We start from the raw sequence: 18,762 nt of genomic DNA, 5'->3' as shown, positions 1-18,762 counted from the left end.
ATTCTTTCAAGCTCTACTTTTCAGTTTCAGTTCCACTGTTTGCTCGGTATTTAAAGAACCTAAAGGAGCAAGAGTTATAAATACCATAGAACGTCGTTCTTGCTAAGGTTCTATGTCTTTTTTCAACCTACTCAAAGTCTAAATGTGTGATTGGATCCATAGATGATTGGTGTTAAAAAAAAAAAAAAAAAAAAAAAAAAAAAAAAAAAAAAAAATCTCCTTTAAGAATAATAAAAAATGGAAAATGTTAAATTGAAACATGAAATGTTAGGCCAATCGTTGAAGATGAAAGGACATCGAATCCATATGAAGTTTTATCATTAAAATACTCCGATGGTATGAAAAGTTCTTAATGTTTGTTGAGTCGCAATTTTAGTGTTTATCTTGCATCCTATTTACCCTCAATATAAATTATATTGTTGTTGTTAGAGTTGGTGAACTCTATTCAACGTTAGATACCCATTTTTAAAGTGCAATGGAAGATTTTACCAAGTTGATTAATGGTTATCAAGTTAAGCATGAATCAACAACCACAAGCGGTATAGATAAAGCACACAAACATATACATGGTTTGGCTAAAACCACTCTTAGCCTACATCTGTAGGACCTCGTCCAGATCAAAGCTAATCCACTATAACAACAAACATTGCAAGATACCACTCAGAGTTGATCTTAGCTACAACAAAGAGAATTCCCTGTTCTACGTTACACTAAACACCACCCTTTGAATTTCTAATGATTTGTCGCTTCTAGGATCACTCCACACCAGGAACACTCCCGAATAATGCTTGAGCTCCACCCAAGCTTCACTCGATGAAGAACACCTCTAGCTTCCATGGCTTGAACTCCTTTCAAGCTCTTAGCGTAGGAACCAAGTTCCAGCAACAACAAACAATAAACAAAGATCAACAAAATGATTTAAGCATTAAACCATACATGGAACCTGTCAAGGAATAGACTCTCTAAAAATTTCAGAGCACAAACAAAATAATATCCAGGTTCGAAGATGCAAGGAAGACGAAGATGGGTTTAAATAATCCTTGCTTGACCAATCTCTTTAAGACAAAAGGCAAACAATCTCTTTCATCTTTTATTGGGACCACAAACAAAAGCTCACCAACTTTGCAGGACCACAAGAGGAGAGGCGGACACCTATAAAAAGAAAACTCACACAAAAACCATGAAAGAGATAAAACTTGATGGGCAAGATAATATAAGAAAGACGCCACATGTGTAAAAAGATTCAGAGTACAAACAAATACAATATCAAAGGTTGGCTTTACAAATGAGCAAGAATGATAAAGATCAATTTCGTGCTCCTCAATTCTCGCCAAGTCAGCAAACAAGAGCTGACATATGTTGGTCTAAAAATGAAAAAGATTTCATCTATCTTTTGGGACCACAATCAAAAAAGGAAAAAGTCTAATTTTCCCTAGACCACTAAAGGATATTAGGACACTTGTAAGTGGTCCAAATGACAGCACAAAAGATGCAAAGAAAATATCTTAGCTGTTAAGTAAAAAATGCAACTTGTGCAAAGTGAGTCGGACATGCGATTTTAGCACAAAAGAAGAGTGGGTGCACACACGAAGTAAACTGCGAGATGAAATGCAACATGCATATGTCTGATATCAGTGTGCACACACACAACAGCTGTGCACACAGACAATTGACAAAAATATTAAATAGTTGTTTTGACTCAACTCCCAATATTGAGTTCTTTTTTTTTTTTTTTTTTTTTTATGTCCAAGGGTGTCTAGGCCAACTTACGCACGCCTCAATTAATCTCCTAGGACTCTAGAACTATTGGCCAGATAAAAACTCTAATAACTACCCCTATTAGCAACCGAGAAGGGACTCAAACTCAGGATTTCTTGATTAATACACCTAAAAGTTCCTATCAAACTACTCAATCAACCAAAAATAGTTTATGGAGTTTTTGTTACATCTTTGGAAAATAACTCAGTCGCTGCCTTACGCAGCAACTGAGTTATTGATTACTATTAATGCTTAGACCAATAAATTTACACTGCTTTAGTCTACGTAAATTGTAGATGCCAACTATTTTCGAGTTAGACTTAGACCAATAAATTTATTTATTCCTGTTAATGCTACTCAATCATCATCTTATTTATTTGTTGAATGGCAAGTCACCTAATGGCATTAATTTAATCATATTATTCCAATAAAAGTCTTTTGGGTTGTCAATATTTCCAATATTGACCTTTCCTCTTTTATAATATCAACAACACAAGTCGTTGTCTATTCATTCATTAAAACTTTTACCATATCACTTCAATCCCATTTTCTAAGACCAAGAAATCAAAAATCTCTTCATTATATTGTAAACTAGAAGATGAATGAAAGTATGGAACAAGTTGTACGCGTAACAAAATTATACAGTAATGAATTTTTCATCATGCTTCATATGTTGGAGGTTAATTATTTCTTTCTTGTATTATATTAAATATATATTCTCACAAGCTTTTGAATTGTCTAAGTTTCAAACTAGATTCATCAGATGAGGTCGTAGTTGAGACTGTCTGGTTCAAAAAAACATGGAGTTGAATGAGAAATCAAGCCCTAAATTAACTAGATGAACCATCCATATACGCAAACAAATGTAGCAGCAGAGATAACAAGTTAGAAACGGGATTGGTTGCAAGGATTTGATGATCGAAGAATGTCGAATTTAAACCTTGTATTTGTTAATTACCAACCACATTAATGGACCTTCTTATAAGCTAAAAGACTGAGAGTCTGAGTTTTTCATTTCACATTTTACTCATTTGTGCCAGCTAGAACGATGATCAGATTCATTATCCTTCCCATATGTATATATAACTTTCACATCACGTTCTGGTAACATGTTATTTACTTATTTATTACAAGTTTAACTAAATAATTTAGGGGTGAGCACGGGTAGCGGGTAGAACCGGAACCGGGGGTAAGAACCGGAACCTACCCGGAACCTACACTGTGCGGGTAGGTTCCGGTTCCAATTTTTTGGAACCGCTACTGTGCGGTTCCGGTTCCGGTTTCGGTTCTTACCCCCAGAGGAACCGAAATCAGAACCGGAACCTGTAAAAAGGGTACCCTGTTTGGAACCTGTAGGGGGTACCCTGTTTGGAACCTGTTTGGAACCTGTTTTGGAACCTGTTTGGAACCTGTTTTGGAACCTGTTTTGGAACCTGTTTGGAACCTGTTTTGGAACCTGTTTGGAACCTGTTTTGGAACCTATATTGGAACCTGTTTTTGGAACCTGTTTAGAACCTATTTTGGAACCTGGACTATAATGAAATATTTGTGAAATGTAAATAATGGGGGAGTTTCTATTATTTTACATATAAAAAAACAGGGGCGGATCCAGATTTTCTTCTAGGGTGGCCAATAAAAATCAATTGTATATAACATTCGTATTCTATTTTTCCAGTCATATTGTCCACAAAAAAAAAAATTACATTTACTATTGTCCTCGACGGGGCTTCATATTGGATCGTTGCATGACCATCTCTTTATCAACACTGTCAAATATATCTTTCTCAACGTATGGAATTAGACTATCATTCAAGAATTGTCTCCCATCCGATTGCGTAAATGAGTTTTCCACAATTTTCATGGCAGAAAATGCCCTCTCTACACTTGCAATTGCAACTGGTAAGGTTAAAGCCAATGTGATGAGCAAATATACCAATGAGTAAAAAGATGCTTCTTCTTTTCACCCATTTTCTGAGCAAGACTGGTAATATCATTAGTTCTGAAAAATCACTATTTGAGCGCATATCATCAATGTAATTATCAAGTTGAAGTTCGTGCCATAAGATCAGTAGAAGAAAATTCAAGTGGATAAAATTGAGCAAAACAACTAATTTTCCTTATCAAATGCTTGAAAGCAATCACTTGGATTTAGGGAGGCCATGCAAATAAGTAATTTTATATTACCTTCATTAAAACGACTGTCACTCTGATAGTTGCAAATCTTTATGGTATAGAACAACTCAACCGATAATGAAATAAATTTGTCATCTCTTGACAATTACGCCGCGATCTCCCTCGTGCAACAAATTTCTCTTGCATATTTGGCATATCTATTATGAGCAATGCAAAATTAGAAACTTCATCAAGTAGATTATCCCATCCGTTATTTCTTATCAACAATAATCTTCTTTTTGACAAGTGAACCAAAGACATAGCATTTATAATCTCTTGATCCTTCCTTTGCAATGCTTGTGAAAGTTCAAATGTGATTCCCAAATGATTTTCATCATGTGCAGGTTAAAAGCAAAATCAAAAGAGTCATATATCCCCAAATCACTTGCTTCAACTCGATTATCAAATTTTCAGTAAGATCCTCAAGCACTTCAATAACAGATGAAACAAATTAATCAAGCTCAATAAAGTCCCATAATGTGAACCCCACCGTGTTTCCCCTGGTCGCTAGACTAGTATCTTGATTAGACCTTGTCCTGTTGAAAGCTCACCACTTTCAATAGCTTTTTTCACCTTCAATGCTTGTTTCTCATTAAGAAGATCCCTACGTCTAGTGACCATCCACAATATTTATCACACAAGAAACTTTCAAAAAAAGTCTCTCAATATTTGTATCCTTTTTTGCCCAGCTACAAGTGCTAATTGAAGTTGGTGAGCAAAACATGCACATAGAAGCATATTCATTATCTTTCAATATAAGTGCTTTAACCCATTACTGACCTCGCATATTACTCGCACCATCATAACCTGGTCCACGTAATCTTGATATGCTCAAATTGTATTTAGAGAACATGATTCGATTCCCATCTTAGTGACCAAGCGTCGTATCCGTGACATGCATATGCTCAATAGACACTCAACAACCATCCTTTTTTATTTACATAACGTAGATAATTGCCATCTGCCTTTTGTTGGATACATCACGAGCTTCATCAACTAGTATAGAAAAAAAGCATCTCCAAGATCACTAATTAGTTTGTTGACGGTTTCAACGCAAGCTTGATTATATCTTTTTGGATCTAGAGCAATCAATTTATCATGTCCAGGAGCATTCTCCAATGCGACTATCTATATTCTTCATTTTGCTCAGCTGTATAGTGTAAAAGTTCAAGAAGTTTCCCCGATTTATTGAATTAAAACCATCATGGCCACGAAAAGGCAATCCTGCCGAAGAAGAACCGACTAGCAGAAATTGATCCTTTCAACCGAATACGATAATCTCTCGCTGTTGGTCAGATTTCTTATTATAATTGTACTTACATGCTGCTTTTGTTCATCAAGCTGACAATTTTCACAGCTTGATTATGATAGCTGTTAGGTCCTCCAATAGGATATTTAAATTTTTCAAGTCTCTTCCAATTGCGAAACCCATCAAGAACAAAAGAATCACCCCCACTTTGCTCACCTATATCTGTTTTGAAAAGATAACAACATAAACATATGCAGCATCATTCTCAATACTATCCCACAGTAAGGATATTGTCAAACCAAGAACATTGGAACTCCGTTCATGATCACCAGTTTTGATTTGGGAAACTTATGGTTACGGTTGACAAGGACCCTTTTGTGATAACCCATTCTGACTTGGTCTCAAGACATTAGGATGATAAAACGTATTCTTGGTCGAAATCCAGGATCAAAGGAAGATTTTCCAAGTCACTTCGAAGCAATTTTCTTTGAAAAAGGTTGGTTTTCATGATCATTGACACCAAACAAGTTGAGATGTCTCAGCAATTGTACTTTCTTTTAAAATATTTTTCCATATCTAAATAAAGAAATAAAATTAATACAAGAATAATTAACTCACTCATTGCATCTATAATAACTATAGAAATCTAAATTTTCCAACTTAAAGTTTTTTAATCATCAACTTAAAGTCTTAAAGATTTAAACAATACATAAAATAAAACCCCCTTGATTCTATCTATATTTCTATTCTATTGTCTATATATTTTTTCTTTCAAATTTTGGGACCACAAGAAATCATTACCTATCACAAATATTAGAATCTAAAAACCCCTTTTTTCCTGAAAGTTTTCTCAATCAAAATTCATGCCACTGCTATTATACTAATACACACAATAACAAAAAAACACTATACACAAAGAAAAATACTAACCAGAGAAAAATTACTGATAGAATTTTGTGAAGAGAAGATTAGGGAGAGGACCATCACACAGAGTTGTGGAAGACACCAGCGACCACCGCCTGACTACACTTGCTGAGGTTTGCAAATTGCAACTGCAGAGGAAGATTATAATTTCACCGTTCATTAAAAAATTGAAGGTGGGCGGTGAGCAGTTTTTTAGTACTAAAGAGAGAGTGGGCCAAGACTTTCAATTCCAAAATTGAGAGTGGGCCATAATTTTTTAATATTTTACAATAAAAATTAAGGGTGGGCCAAAATCAAAGAAATAAAGATAATGTATTTAATTATTTTTTTATAAATTGAGGGTGGGTCATGGCCCCCCTTAATACACTTTCCATCCGCCCCTGGTTTTGAGAGTATATTTGATAAATAAAATAAAAAAATAAGAACACAAATATGACATGTCATGATACATATCCGCTCGTTTCAGTACAACACAAAGTCATCATTCTCTTTGGTTGGTGTTAGCCAGACTGAAGAAATAGCAGTTTTGTAAAACTACAGATCACAAATGATAACGGTGTCGTTTTGTAAGTGAAACTTTACTTTTCATCAACTGAGTTGGGTTTACTCTTTTGACAAAACTATTCTTGTCTATAAACAGAGCTCTGTTTCAGCTCACTTTTTTTTAATCAAATTCAAAAGAAGTATTAATGAGTTCTAAATGTTTCAAGAACTCTTTCAATCTCTATTTTTCAGTTTCAGTTCCACTTGGTATCAGAGTAGAGACAAGCGTCGATGGCAACGATCCTAACAATGGATGTCTTCCTCAGCTCCAACGGAGAAAAGGCAGAATAGTTTAGCGAGTCCTCACCTCTCGGTCTTTTCGTCAACCTCCAGGTCATTACTCCCAAACTCACAAGAGACAACTACACTGACAATTACTGATTCTGGCGATCGCAAGTTCTTTTTTTCGTGGAGCACACGAACTCGAAGAATCTGACAGTTTAATTCCCTATCCAGCTCCCTATTACTTCTGTTTCTTGTTCAATTGAGTTGAGTGGTTAGTCATCTGAAACCCTAGCCAAGAAAAGCTGAATCCAGGTTATGTAACTTGAAACGAACTGACAAGTTCCTTGTTACTTGGCTTCTAGCCTCAATTTCTGAGTGCATGTTCACTCTTGTTTCAAAGTGTCAGTTTGCCTCTGAGTATGGTTTAAACTTGAAGCTGATTTTGTAACTGAGTCAAAGGCTAGAGCCTTACACTTAAGAATTTGCTTCAAATAACTCAGAAAGGAATTTGAATATTCATGAGTATGTAAAGAAGATAAGGCTTGCTGAAAGCTTGTCTGCTAGTGGTCAAGTGATCTCAGATACGATCTTCTGCAACACATTTAGATGGTTTAGGTCCAAAGTTTGATGTTGTGCTTGTCAATCTGACCTCCAGGGTAGCAGCTAAGATTGATCCAGTTTACTTTGCAGGAGGCTCAGTTTTTGTTACAGAAATGTGAGTTGCAGCTTGATGGGTTTAACTCTCTAGAGTTTCATGGAGTTTTTGTTAATGTTGCTTCTCTGGGAATTCAAGGGTTTAAGTGGTCAGAATTTGTTACCAGTTAATACTAATGTTTCCTCGCATCTACTGGTACATCTGGTTTGGTTGCACATGTCAGTCTCAAATGCAAAGCTTACCTAATCCTCCCATAGGATCTCGAATTATTCTAATTGGTCTGCTCCTTAAGAGTCCAGTTCACTTCTATTGATCCTGGCTCGCACTGGGACATTTGGTGGAACTCAGGTCACGTTTATCCTTCATATAGACTGTTTTGGGGAGAGGCAAAGGAAGAAGTAATGGCAGAGACAACATATCTGTCAAGTTTTGTCAAAATTGGCCACACAGCACTTACTGCTATCACCGTTACAACTCTACTTCACTGGTGTACCTCCTTAAGGAGCATGATAGGACAAGGTGGCTCTGGTTCCTTTAGTTGTTACATCGTCCAAACCTAGGATTTCATATGGTCTTATGGACTGCATCAGGAAATCAGCAAAGCTATAATGCTGGCAGTTCTTATGGTTCTCGTATCGGAAGTCAGCATGGTATTGTTCCTTCAAATGGACTTACGATTCATCTCACTCGTCATTACAAGTTCCAATTAACCTGCTATCTCAACAACAGCACACTGATCTGTGAGGCAAGCCATCTTTCTTCATCAACAGTAAGGGTTTCATGTCCCTAGTCACAAGGTTCATACCAAAATTCAGTTCCTAACCAGCTTTTCTTGTGTCCACACCTTCCTTGACCATTACCCTCAACACATATAACTATCCCAGAACTGCTCCTGTTAATCCACCTTGGTATATGGATTTAGGAGCTACTGACCATGTTACCCCTGATCCTACTCGGCTAACTTCCAGCAAAAATTATGATGGGTTGAATAACTACAGTTGGCAGCGGTGAGTCTCTACACATACTCATATAGGTTCAACTTTTTCCTATTTCATTTCACTCTAATTTTTACATTGCGCAATGTGTTGTGTGTTCCTAGAATAACTAAAAATCTTCTTAGCATTTCTAGGTTCACTAAGATAATCAATAACTGTGGAATTTGACTCTGATGTTGTGTTGTTAAGGACAAGGCTACCAAGGCAGTGTTACTGCAGGGAGGACTTAAGGCTGGTCTTTACCAATTGCACATACCTCTTTGCTTTTCTTCTGGTTACCACTACGATGGTCTATAAAAGTCAGCTGCTTTGAGTCCTAGGTTTTGTAATACTTTGTTTTCAAAAAGTCAGTAGGCCTGATAGTCAGTATACTCATAGCTTACCTCAGTTAATTAATCCTACGAATAGTTTTCAAACTGCTAATGCCAACGGTAATATACTGACTAGCAGTCCACTAAATGATTTAGTTAATCGCGATCATGGGTTGCAAGTTTCTCAATTACTTTGTAGTAACAAAATCCTATCTCATGTGCAATATTTGTAATCTTGATGCTATTAATAAGATACAATGTTTGCAATATTCTGATTCAAATTGTGTAATTATGATTCTGATACTGATGTTGTTCCTATGTTACTGTTACTAAAACTGATATTTCTAATTGCACTGATTCTGAAAATGTGAATGAAACTTTTGATATAGTTGATATTTCTGACTTAACCTGATGATCCTCCTGATATTGCTGTTTGTTCTATAGGATCAAATCTGATCCTTGTTTTGTTTGCATATGTCTTCTGTGTTTGGTGTTGCTACTTCTGTGTTAGATGCTGGTGTAAATTCTACATGTCTAAAAATCTTGCTCACAATTCTGCTGTTGAAAAATCTGATTATGTTGCTGTAAATTCTGAAATTTCTGAAAACTTGCTCACAATTCTGCTGTTGCAAAATCTGACACACTCCAACATTATCCTATAGCAGCTAACCCTATAGTTTTCCATGCTAGCAACACTAGACAATACCTGTCCCTCTGGCTAATCGCCTAGACACCCTCATTCTGATGTGCTAAGTAAGATTTTACCTCACATTCATCCATGACCTTCAGAACCTGCTTATCCTTGAATTTTTGTGATCCATATAGATTAGGAAATACATAGAAATCATTTCCTAGTTCCCCTTAAGCTACACAACCCCTTGAAATTGTTCATAGTGATATTTGGGGACCAGCACCAGTAGCTTCCTTAGAAGGCTTCAAATATTACATTCATTTCATTGATGACTACAATAGGTTCACCTGATGTTTCCCTTAAGAACCAAAGCTGAAGTCCATCTACTTTCAAAAATTTCACCATCTAGTTGAGAGAAGCTTGGATGTAAACTCAAACCTTACAGTCTGACCAAAGGAGAGTATAGAGGCTGATACCTTATCTTAACACTGTTGGAATCCACTTAACATTCCTGTACTTATGTGCATCAACAAATGGGAAGTGAAAGGAAGCATAGACATATAGTAGAAACTGGTCTTACTTTACTACCCCATGCATCTATGCCTTTACATTTTTGTATAGCAGGTTATGTTATTCTGAGTTAAAAATCTTTGGTTGTGCTTGTTTTCCATTTTTTAGAATTTCATAAACACAAATTGGTTTCCACTCTTCTAAATTGTTTTTTTGGGTTATAGTTTAGTTCATAAGGTTATAGTGCCTTAGTTTAGAGGGAAAAATTTCATTACTCCTAATGTTCAATCAATGAACTAAAGTTCCCTTTTGTACTGGTTTTGGTCACCCTTGTCCAGTTCTTTTTCTTCTTTACTCAAAGCAACAGTTCCTGATAGTTCTTCTACTATATTTCCTTTTGTGTCTATTCCATTCTCCAATGGTATAGTTAGTAAAGTCTCCTACAGTGGATTGTTCTGTCCTAATCCTTCCTTCTCACCACTAACAAGTCAGCTCCTAGTTCCTTATTTTAGGACACTAATACAAGTATTCCTACCATCTTCCACCATCAGCAACTCAATTTCAATTACTCCATCTCACAATCTCAATAATTCCTTCCTCATTCTTACTTCCATTCCATCATCTCTTCCACATACTTTTCCTTTAGAAGTAGATCTCTCTTGTTATCATCTTCTCTTCACACTTCCAAGGTCCAAGCCTTTTATATCTTCAAAGTGTGCACACCAGCATAGAAACACATTGATTGCTCTCTTGTAGTTAACTTAACTCCATCAAATGTCTTCAACCTGAAAATCTTACCCATGCTCCTGAATTCTTTAATGATTACTCATAACCACCTACAAACACTTCTGACTACTGACACACATCCCATCTCACCAGATCCAAAACCAGCAACTCAACCTCAATTGACCCTACACTGATCTAGTCTTTATCTATTCCACCAGAATCTATTACAGTGAATAAAGCACCTGAATTTCTTGCCTCTGTTAGTCAGAATCAGCCTACAAACCAGCCCCTGACCACTAATACACACACCACACACTCACCAGGTCTAAAACCACACCCAACCTGCACTGCACTTACCCTGTCAGTCCTTACCTTTTCACCATAACCTCTAGTATAGTGACTGAAGCTCTTGCTTGTGATGAGTGGAAAAAGGCCATGGAAGAGATTTTGATGCTCTCATTAGGATGAAACTTGGAGTCTTATTCCTCGATCTGATATGAACATAGTTGGTAATAATTTGTGTTTCGAACCAAATTTAATGCTAATAGATCTCTCCAAAATACAAGACCATTCGTTCTAAGGATTCAACAAACTCCTGGCTTAGATTATTTTGAAACTTTCAACCCTGTTGTTAAACCAGCAACCATTAAATTATTTTCACATTGGTTGTCACTTATGGTTGGGATATTCACAATGTGATGTGAACAAGGCATTCCTCAATGGTCATTCGAATGAAACAGTTTGTATGCGACAACTGAGGGGTTTGAGTTTCCTCATTTATCCCTCATGTTTGTAAGCTCAACAAGGCTCTCTATGGTCTTAAACAAGCCCTAGGGGGTTGGTTTGACAAACTTAACAAGCCTGGGTTCACAAGGATTTCAGAATTCAATGATTCAAGCTTGTTCATTCTCAAGGAAAACTCTCAAGTTTTATATGTCCTTATATATGTGGATGACATCTTAATAACTGGTTCCAGTTCATCTGCAATTCGCAGCTTGTTCATAATTTAAACAGCTACTTTGCCTTGAAAACTCTGGGGCTATCACATATTTTTTGGGTTTAGAAGCAACCAGGTCAGTTGCAGGTCTCAACTAAAACAAACCAAATATGTCCATGATTTGCTTGTTAAAACTAAGATGCGAGGCACATGCTGTCCCACCCCTATGGTAGTAGGAACTAAACTTTTTGCACTGATAGAGTGTTTTAAAGATCCTAGCCCTATAGAAGCATTATTAGAGCTCTTCAATATGTCCTTTAACCAGCCTGATATTAGTTTTACAGTGAAACAGCTTAGTCAATATCTTCAGCTCCTACTGAGTTACAATGGCAAGCTTGTAAAGAGTTCTAATTATCTAAAGGCACTCAATTCCATAGCTTGCTGTTTCGACCCAACCTTTCTCAATGTTAATGTTTATACATGCAGATTGGGAGGTATTTAGATGACCGACGGTCTACTAGTGGATATTGTGTGTACCTAGGTCCTAATCTGGTTCAATGGAGCTCTCGCAAGCAAAAAGTGGTTGCTTATCGTCTACAGAGGCTGAGTACAGAGCACTAGCACAAACAGCAACTGAACTGGCCTGGTTGGCCAGTTTGTTTATTGAATAGGTGTGTCTCTAAATTCTTGCCATGTCATTTGGTGCACAATGTGGTGCTGAGCATTGGCATCAAATCCAATATTTCATGCAAGAACAAAACATATTGAGATTGACACTCATATTTCATGATCAAGTTCTTGCAAAAAAGTTATTGTGCAATATTTCCTACCAAGCTTCAAATGGCTGATGTTCTGAAAAAAACACTTTCCATTAGTAAGTTTCAAGAGTTAAACACAAACTCTATGTTTTTGAGGCACCACATCAGATGCTAAAGTTGACATAGCCAGAACCTGTTTAATCTCTGAAGCAGTGTAAATTTGCTCAATCTGCTCAAAATTGTGTACAGAAGTATCAGAAATCATCTCTGAAACAATGTAAAATCTGCTCAAAATTGTGTGCTCAGAAAATTGTGTTGAGTTACTATTGTTGCTACCATATTTATTTTTTGTGATATGATGATATGAATGCAGAAGATGTGTGTTGCTGCTGCAATACTGTTTGTGGTATGATGATGTGAGTGCTGAAGTGTAAGCATGAAATTGAAATGCTATTTGTGGTATATTGTGTGTATGTTCTGTTTGTGTTATGCATACTAAGTGAAAGCATGGATTGGAATGTGTATTATTGTATGTAATGGGGTAGTACTGCTGAGTGTTGAGGTGTAATGTGTTGAGTACTGTGATTGTAATGTGTGAGTACTGCTGAGTGTGGCATAAAAATGCATGTTGAAATGTAATGGTGTGAGTACTGCTGATTGTGGCATAAAGAGATGCTGAGTAGAAGGCTTGATTAGTAGGAATCAGTTTTCTGTTTCAGAAGCATTATTGTGCAGAAGGCATTATTGAGTGTTGGGTGTATGGTGTGAGTACTGCTGATTGTGTCATAAGAATGCTGAGTAAAGCATTGATTAGTAGGAACAGTTTTTGTTTCAGAAGAATTATTGTGTAGAAGGCATGTTAGTAGGAATCAGTTTTTGTTTCAGAAGCATTGTGCAAAAGCATTATTGTGCAAAAGCATTGGTTTAGTAGGAATAGTTTTGTTGCATTGTTTAGTAGAATCATTTTGTTTCAGGAGCTTGTGCAGAAGGCATTCATTTATTTTTGAGAAAATGCAGAAATGAGAAAGTACAGAAGGTGCAGGGTTTGCGGATGAATGGCATGATAGAGTTTTTTTTTTTATCAATAGTGTAGAAGAATTATGCAGGAGCATAGTGCAGAAGCACTTCATTTATTTTTGAAAAAGCGTAAAAATGAGAAAAGCTAGCATTAAGGAGGAATCAGTTTGAAAGTGTAGAAGTATTCTACAAAATAAAGTCTAGAAGAAAATCCAACACAGTCTTGAAGTTTCAGCAACCGTGGTTCAGTCTGAGGGGGAATGTTAGCCAGACTGAGAAAAGGGTATCCTTTTGTAAAAACTGCAAATCACAAATGAATGAACGGTGTCGTTTTGTAAAGTGAAACTTTACTCTTCATCAACTGAGTTGGGTTTACTCTGTTGACAAAAACTATTCTTGATTAAACGAGAGCTCTTTTCAGTTCACTTTTTTTAATCAAATTCAATAGAATAATTCACGAGTTCTAAATGTTTCAAGATTCTTTCAAGCTCTACTTTTCAGTTTCAGTTCCACTGTTTGCTCGGTATTTAAAGAACCTAAAGGACAAGAGTTTAAATACCATAGAACGTCGTTCTTGCTAAGGTTCTATGTCTTTTTTAACCTACTCAAAGTCTAAATGGTGGATTGGATCCTAGATGATTGGTTTTAAAAAAAAAAAAAAAAAAAAAAAAAAAAAAAAAAAAAATCTCCTTTAGAATAATAAAATGGAAATGTTAAATTGAACATAAAGTTTAGGCCAATCGTTGAAGATGAAAGGACATCGAATCCATATGAAGTTTTATCATTAAAATACTCCGATGGTTGAAAAGTTCTTAATGTTTGTTGAGCTGCAATTTTAGTGTTTATCTTGCATCCTATTTACCCTCAATATAAATTATATTGTTGTTGTTAGAGTTGGTGAACTCTATTCAACGTTAGATACCCATTTTTAAAGTGCAATGGAATATTTACCGTTGATTAATGGTTATCAAGTTAAGCATGAATCAACAACCACAAGCGTATAGATAAAGCACAACAACATATACATGGTTTGGCTAAACCCACTCTTAGCCTACATCTGTAGGACCTCGTCCAGATCAAAGCTAATCCACTATAACAACAAACATTGCAAGATACCACTCAGAGTTGATCTTAGCTACAACAAAGAGAATTCCTGTTCTACGTTACACTAAACCCCACCCTTTGAATTTCTAATGATTTGTCGCTTCTAGGATCACTCCACCCCAGGAACCCTCCCAATAATGCTTGAGCTCCACCAAGCTTCACTCGATAAGAACACCTCTAGCTTCCATGGCTTGAACTCCTTTCAAGCTCTTAGCGTAGGAACCAAGTTCCAGCAACACAACTTTTTGCTCTAAGGTTGCCCAATAAAGAAGATGTGAAAGATGCAATGGAGAAAGTGTTGGCGCTTGACCAAGCATACCCACTTCCCTTGTTAGGTAAAATGATTGAGAAGTTCCCTAAAACATTTGAGCCTGCTGTGTGGTGGCCGTCAAACCATTCCCAGGCAAGCAACAAAAAATCATTTAAAAGCGGGCAAAGTAGCTCGAAGATGGAGAAAAATGGATGGAGTGAAGATCTGGAAGAGGAAATGAGAGAGATTATTGAAGTGTTGAAGAGAAAAGATACTGAAGATTACATGAGACTAGGCAATCTGGCGTTGAAGATAAACAAGATTCTAGCCATCTCAGGGCCATTACTCACCGGCATTGGAGCTGTCGGGTCGGCTTTCGTGGGGTCTCCTCACGGGTCATGGGCTGCTGTCGTTGCGGTGGCTGCAGGCGCATTAGCTACCACAGTTAACACATTGGAGCATGGTGGACAAGTCGGTATGGTGTTGGAGATGTACAGATACTGCGCTGGCTCCTTCACACTTCTGGAGGAATCAATTGAAGCAACTCTCAATGAAAGTGAAGTAGAGAAGAGAGTGAACGGAGAGATGTTTGTACAAAACGTAGCTTTGAAGTTGGGAAGAAGCATATCACAGCTGAGAGATCTTGCCGAAAACTCAATTTATTCTCGCAGTAATGGAGCCGAGATTGACGAATTTGCAAGCAAACTTTTCTGATTTTACCGGATGTAGATTTATTCCTTGACCATACGTATTCTTTAATTGGTTCTGAACATGGACAACCGAATTCTTTGTATAATTATGTAAAGAGAATTGACTTGATGAATTTTTCGTTCTTTTTACATTTAAAGTAATATTTTTTTTTTTTTACTTTTTCTAGTATTTAAAAAAAAAATTATTTTAAAAACATTTTTGGATTATTTTAATTTGATTTAACCACAACCAATTGTTTTGCACATTTAATAATTCTTTATAAAGCACTGAGGGTGCATATTTTAATTTAATCATATATTCTTGATAAAGAATTGGGGGGCAAATATACTATAATGTTTTGAGAGTATATTTGATAAATATAAATAAAAATAAGAACACAAATATGACATGTCATGATACATATCCGCTCGGTTTCAGTACAACACAAAGTCATCATTCTCTTTGGTTTGCACAGTATTTAAAGAACCTAAAGGAGCAAGAGTTATATATACCGTAGAACGTCGTTCTTGCTAAGGTTGTATGTCTTTTTTCAATCTACTCAAGTCTAAACGTGTGATTGGATCCATAGATGTTTGGTAAAAATAATCGTAATAATAATAATAATAATCTTCTCCTTTAAGAATAATAAAAAATGAAAAGTGTTAAATTGAAACATGAAATGTTGGGCCAATCGTTGAAGATAAAAGGACATCGAATCCATATAAAGTTTTATCATTAAGATACTCTGACGGTATGAAAAGTTATTAATGTTTGTTAAGTCACAATTTTGGTGTTTATCTTGCATTCTTTTTACCCTCAATATAAATTATATTGTTATTGTTAGAGTTGGTAAACTCTATTCAACGGTAGATACTCATTTGAAAGTGCAACGGAAGATTTTACTAAATTGATTAATGGTTATCAAGTTAAGTATGAATCAACAACCACAAGTTGTAAAGATAAAGCATACAAGCATACATATGGTTTGGCTAAAACCACTCTTAGCGTACATCCATGGGACCTCGTCCAGATCAAATATAATCCACTATAATAACAAACATTACAAGATATACTAAACACCTTGTTCTATGTTATACTAAACACCACCCTCTGAATCTCTAATGCTTCGTCGCTTCTAGGATCACTCCACACTAGGGACACTCCCGGACAATACTTGAGCTCCACCCAAGCTTCACTCACTGAAGAACACCTCGAGCTTCCATAGCTTAAACTCATTTCAAGCTCTTAGCATATGAACCAAGTTCTAGCAACAACAAACAATAAACAAAGATCAACAAAATGATTTAAACATTAAACCATACATGGAACCTGTCAAGGAATAGACTCTCTGAAAATTTTAGAGCACAAACAAAATAGTATCCAGGCTCGAAGATGCAAGGAAGAAGAAGATGGGTTTAAATAATCCTTGCTTGACCAATCTCTTTAGGACAAGTGGCGGAGAATCTCTTTCAATTTTTGTTGGGACCACAAACAAAAGCTCACCAACTTTGCACAACCACAAGAGGAGAGGCAAACACCTATAAAAAGAAAACTCACACAAAAACCATGAAAGAGATAAAACTTGATGGGCAAGATAATATGAGAAAGACGCCACATGTGCAAAAAGAATCAGAGTATAAACAAATACAATATCAAAGGCTGGCTTTACAAATAAGCAAGAATGATAATGGCCAATTTCGTGCTCCCGAATTTTTGCCAAGTCAACAAACAAGGGCTGACATATGTTGGTCTAAAAATGAAAAAAGATTACATCTATCTTTTGGGACCACAACCAAACTTTTGAGACCACAATCAAAAAGGGAAAAAGTTTGATTTTCCCTAGACCACTAAAGGATATTAGGACACTTGTAAGTGATCCAAATAACAGCACAAAAATGCAAAAGAAATTATCTTAGCTGTTAAGTAGAAAACATAACTTGTGCAAAATGAGTCAGACATGCGATGTTAGCATAAAAGAAAAGTGTGCGCATACACGAAGTAAAATGCGAGATGAAATGCAACATGCATATGTCTGACTTTAGTGTGCACACACAATAGTTGTGCACACAGACAACATAAGTTTGACTAAAATATTCAATAGTTGTTTTAACTCAACTCCCAATATTGAGTTTTTTTTTTTTTTTTTTTTCCAAGGGTGTCTGGACCAGCTTATGCACACCTTAATTAATCTCCTGGGACTCTAGAACTATTGACCATGTAAAAATTCTAATAACTACCCCTATTAGCAACCGAAAAGAGACTCAAACTCAAGACCTTTTGAGCAATATATCCAAGAGTTCTTATCAAACTACTCGATCAACCAAAGATAGTTTATTGAGTTTTTGTTACATCTTTGGAAAGTAACTCAGTCACTGTAGCAACTGAGTTATTGATTCCTATTAATGCTTAGACCAATAAATTTGCACTGCTGTAGTTTACGTACATTTTATATGCCAACTATTTACGAGTTAGACTTAGGGGGTGTTTGTCTAAGCTTATAAGCTGGTCAAGTTAGCTTAGACCTATTTGTTTATAATTTTTTTGAGCTTATAAGAAAAAAAAAATTGGGGATACTTTTTTTTTTTTTTTTTGCTTATAAGCTAGTTTGACCAAGTATATTACCACATTATCCTTGTTTAATTTTAAAATTTCATAGTATACCGTTGTTTAATGTAGTACGCTTTTTAGTCATTTTATAATAAAATGTACTTATAAAGCACATTTTACCAAACACATCAACTACTTATCAGTCACTTATAAGTACTTTAATTAAACACGTAATTGCTTAAAATTTCAAATGCTTATAAGCACTTGTTGCTTGCTTATAAGCTAATTTTCATAAGCTTAGACAAATACCCCCTTAGACCAATAAATTTATTGATTCCTATTAATGCTGCTCAATCATCATCTTATTTATTTGTTGAATGGTAAGTCACCTAATGGCATTAATTTAATCATATTATTCCAATAAAAGTCTTTTGGGTTGTCAATATTTTCAATATTGACCTTTTCTCTTTTACCATATCAACAACACAAGTCGTTGTCTATTCATTCATTAAAACTTTTACCATATCACTTCAATCCCATTTTCTAAGATCAAGAAATCAAAAATCTCTTCATTATATTGTAAACTAGAAGATGAATGAAAGTATGGAACAAGTTGTACGCGTAACATAATTATACAGTAATGAATTTTTCATTATGCTTCATATGTTGGAGGTTAATTATTTCTTGCTTGTATTATATTAAATATATATTCTCACAAACTTTTGAATTGTCTAAGTTTCAAACTAGATTCATCAGATGA

General features: G+C 35.7%; 1 protein-coding gene across 1 annotated transcript; it reads left to right on the top strand.

Moving 5' to 3' along the window:
• The first annotated feature begins 8,094 nt into the window (after nucleotides 1-8,094).
• Nucleotides 8,095-15,543, top strand: LOC116142943 (probable F-box protein At4g22030). The gene is made up of 4 exons (XM_031428358.1): nucleotides 8,095-8,176; nucleotides 8,449-8,533; nucleotides 9,344-9,416; nucleotides 14,730-15,543. The coding sequence occupies exons 1-4, from the start codon at nucleotides 8,095-8,097 to the stop codon at nucleotides 15,477-15,479; spliced, it is 990 nt and encodes a 329-aa protein (XP_031284218.1). The 3' UTR covers nucleotides 15,480-15,543.
• Nucleotides 15,544-18,762: the final 3,219 nt, after the last annotated feature.

This window comes from Pistacia vera, unplaced genomic scaffold, assembly GCF_008641045.1.
Source record: "Pistacia vera cultivar Batoury unplaced genomic scaffold, PisVer_v2 Contig421, whole genome shotgun sequence".
In the NCBI taxonomy this organism is placed as follows: Eukaryota; Viridiplantae; Streptophyta; class Magnoliopsida; order Sapindales; family Anacardiaceae; genus Pistacia; species Pistacia vera.
The sequence above is the reverse complement of the archived record's forward strand: the minus strand, read 5'-3'. Positions and strand labels throughout refer to the sequence as shown.

Excerpts from the sequence above, each read along its gene's own strand:
- LOC116142943 (XM_031428358.1), top strand. The coding sequence starts at position 8,095 with ATGGTCTTATGGACTGCATCAGGAAATCAGCAAAGCTATAATGCTGGC. Across the intron at positions 8,534-9,343 it reads AATAACTACAGTTGGCAGCG|ATGCTGGTGTAAATTCTACA; the intron begins GTGAGTCTCTAC and ends CTTCTGTGTTAG. Across the intron at positions 9,417-14,729 it reads AAAAATCTGATTATGTTGCT|CGTAGGAACCAAGTTCCAGC; the intron begins GTAAATTCTGAA and ends TCAAGCTCTTAG.